The 1,052-nt window shown below is 43.3% G+C and overlaps 1 protein-coding gene across 1 annotated transcript in view; it reads right to left on the bottom strand.

The window, feature by feature from the left end:
* Window positions 1-204, bottom strand: part of LOC147631789 (uncharacterized) — a 979-nt gene extending 775 nt beyond the window's left edge. The window contains exon 1 of the mRNA XM_086808325.1: window positions 1-204. This exon is cut by the window's left edge and continues 172 nt beyond it. Coding sequence (XP_086664451.1) covers window positions 1-107 — 107 coding nt within the window. The 5' untranslated portion in view covers window positions 108-204.
* Window positions 205-1,052: the final 848 nt, after the last annotated feature.

Genomic DNA, 1,052 nt, shown 5'->3' on the forward strand with positions numbered 1-1,052 from the left:
TGGTAGGAGATGGCGTCTTCAGAGTACTGATCAGGAGGGGGAGGGGGGGCCTGCTCTTCATCATGCTTATGGCGGCCGAAGAGGTGGTGGTGGTGCTCTTCAGACATGGTGAGATCTGAGATCTGCAGGAGAAAACAGCTGAGCTTTCTAGCTAGCAATGGATCTACGCAATGCTTGTTCCCATCACAAATACCCACCTATATAACATGACGTGCCTTCATGTTCCGGGTAGAGGAGATCACAACGTGATCACATACGCGTAGGCCCCGCGTACCGACTTCTATTTATAAATGCTAAAAATTAAAATAATCCTTTACTTGATAAATATCTCTTCTTGTCAGAATATGCTTTATTAGATCATCCCTCATCCATGCCTGGACGGCAAAACCATGTTCCTTGTGTCTTATCTTAGGGTGGATACACACACTGCAACAATCGTAGTGTCTCAGAGGTGCCTAAGACTGAGGTAGTCATGAATCCCGTTCCTTCATTGATTCATATTTTTTGTTGTTTCGTGTGTGTATGTGTGATGGAGAGAGAGAGAGAGAGAGAGAGAGAGAGAGAGAGTTCCTTTTGTGAAACAAATGTGAATTACATATGCCAAGGGTAGATTCGAACCTTGTACCTCCCTTTGGATGCATCTAGGTGCAATTTGTGTTGATGCTTCACTTTCCAAAAGAACTCAAGACGAGGGCTGGCGAACCCATTGTATTTGCTTATAATCAACCCATCAAGGGTAGGTACCTAACGAGGCCCCCAAGACTTGAACACAAGACCTTGGGAGTAGAGACCAACGCTCTCTTGGCGGGGCCGCCTCCACCTCACGGAGGCTGGGTGTGTGTGTGTGTGTTTCTAAAATTTCCTGTACCTTCGAGAAAAAAAAAGAACTCAAGACCAGTTGGTAAGGGTGCTTGAAGTCACATGTTCAAACCTTGTAGGCAACATTGTGTTGATGTATCTTGTAAATCCTATATATATACATACATGCATGCATACATATACATAATACATTTATATATGTATATATGTACATATGTATATACGTATGTATA

This window comes from Cibotium barometz, chromosome 14 (genome assembly GCF_041138505.1).
Source record: "Cibotium barometz isolate CiBa-2024 chromosome 14, ASM4113850v1, whole genome shotgun sequence".
NCBI classification, from domain to species: domain Eukaryota; kingdom Viridiplantae; phylum Streptophyta; class Polypodiopsida; order Cyatheales; family Cibotiaceae; genus Cibotium; species Cibotium barometz.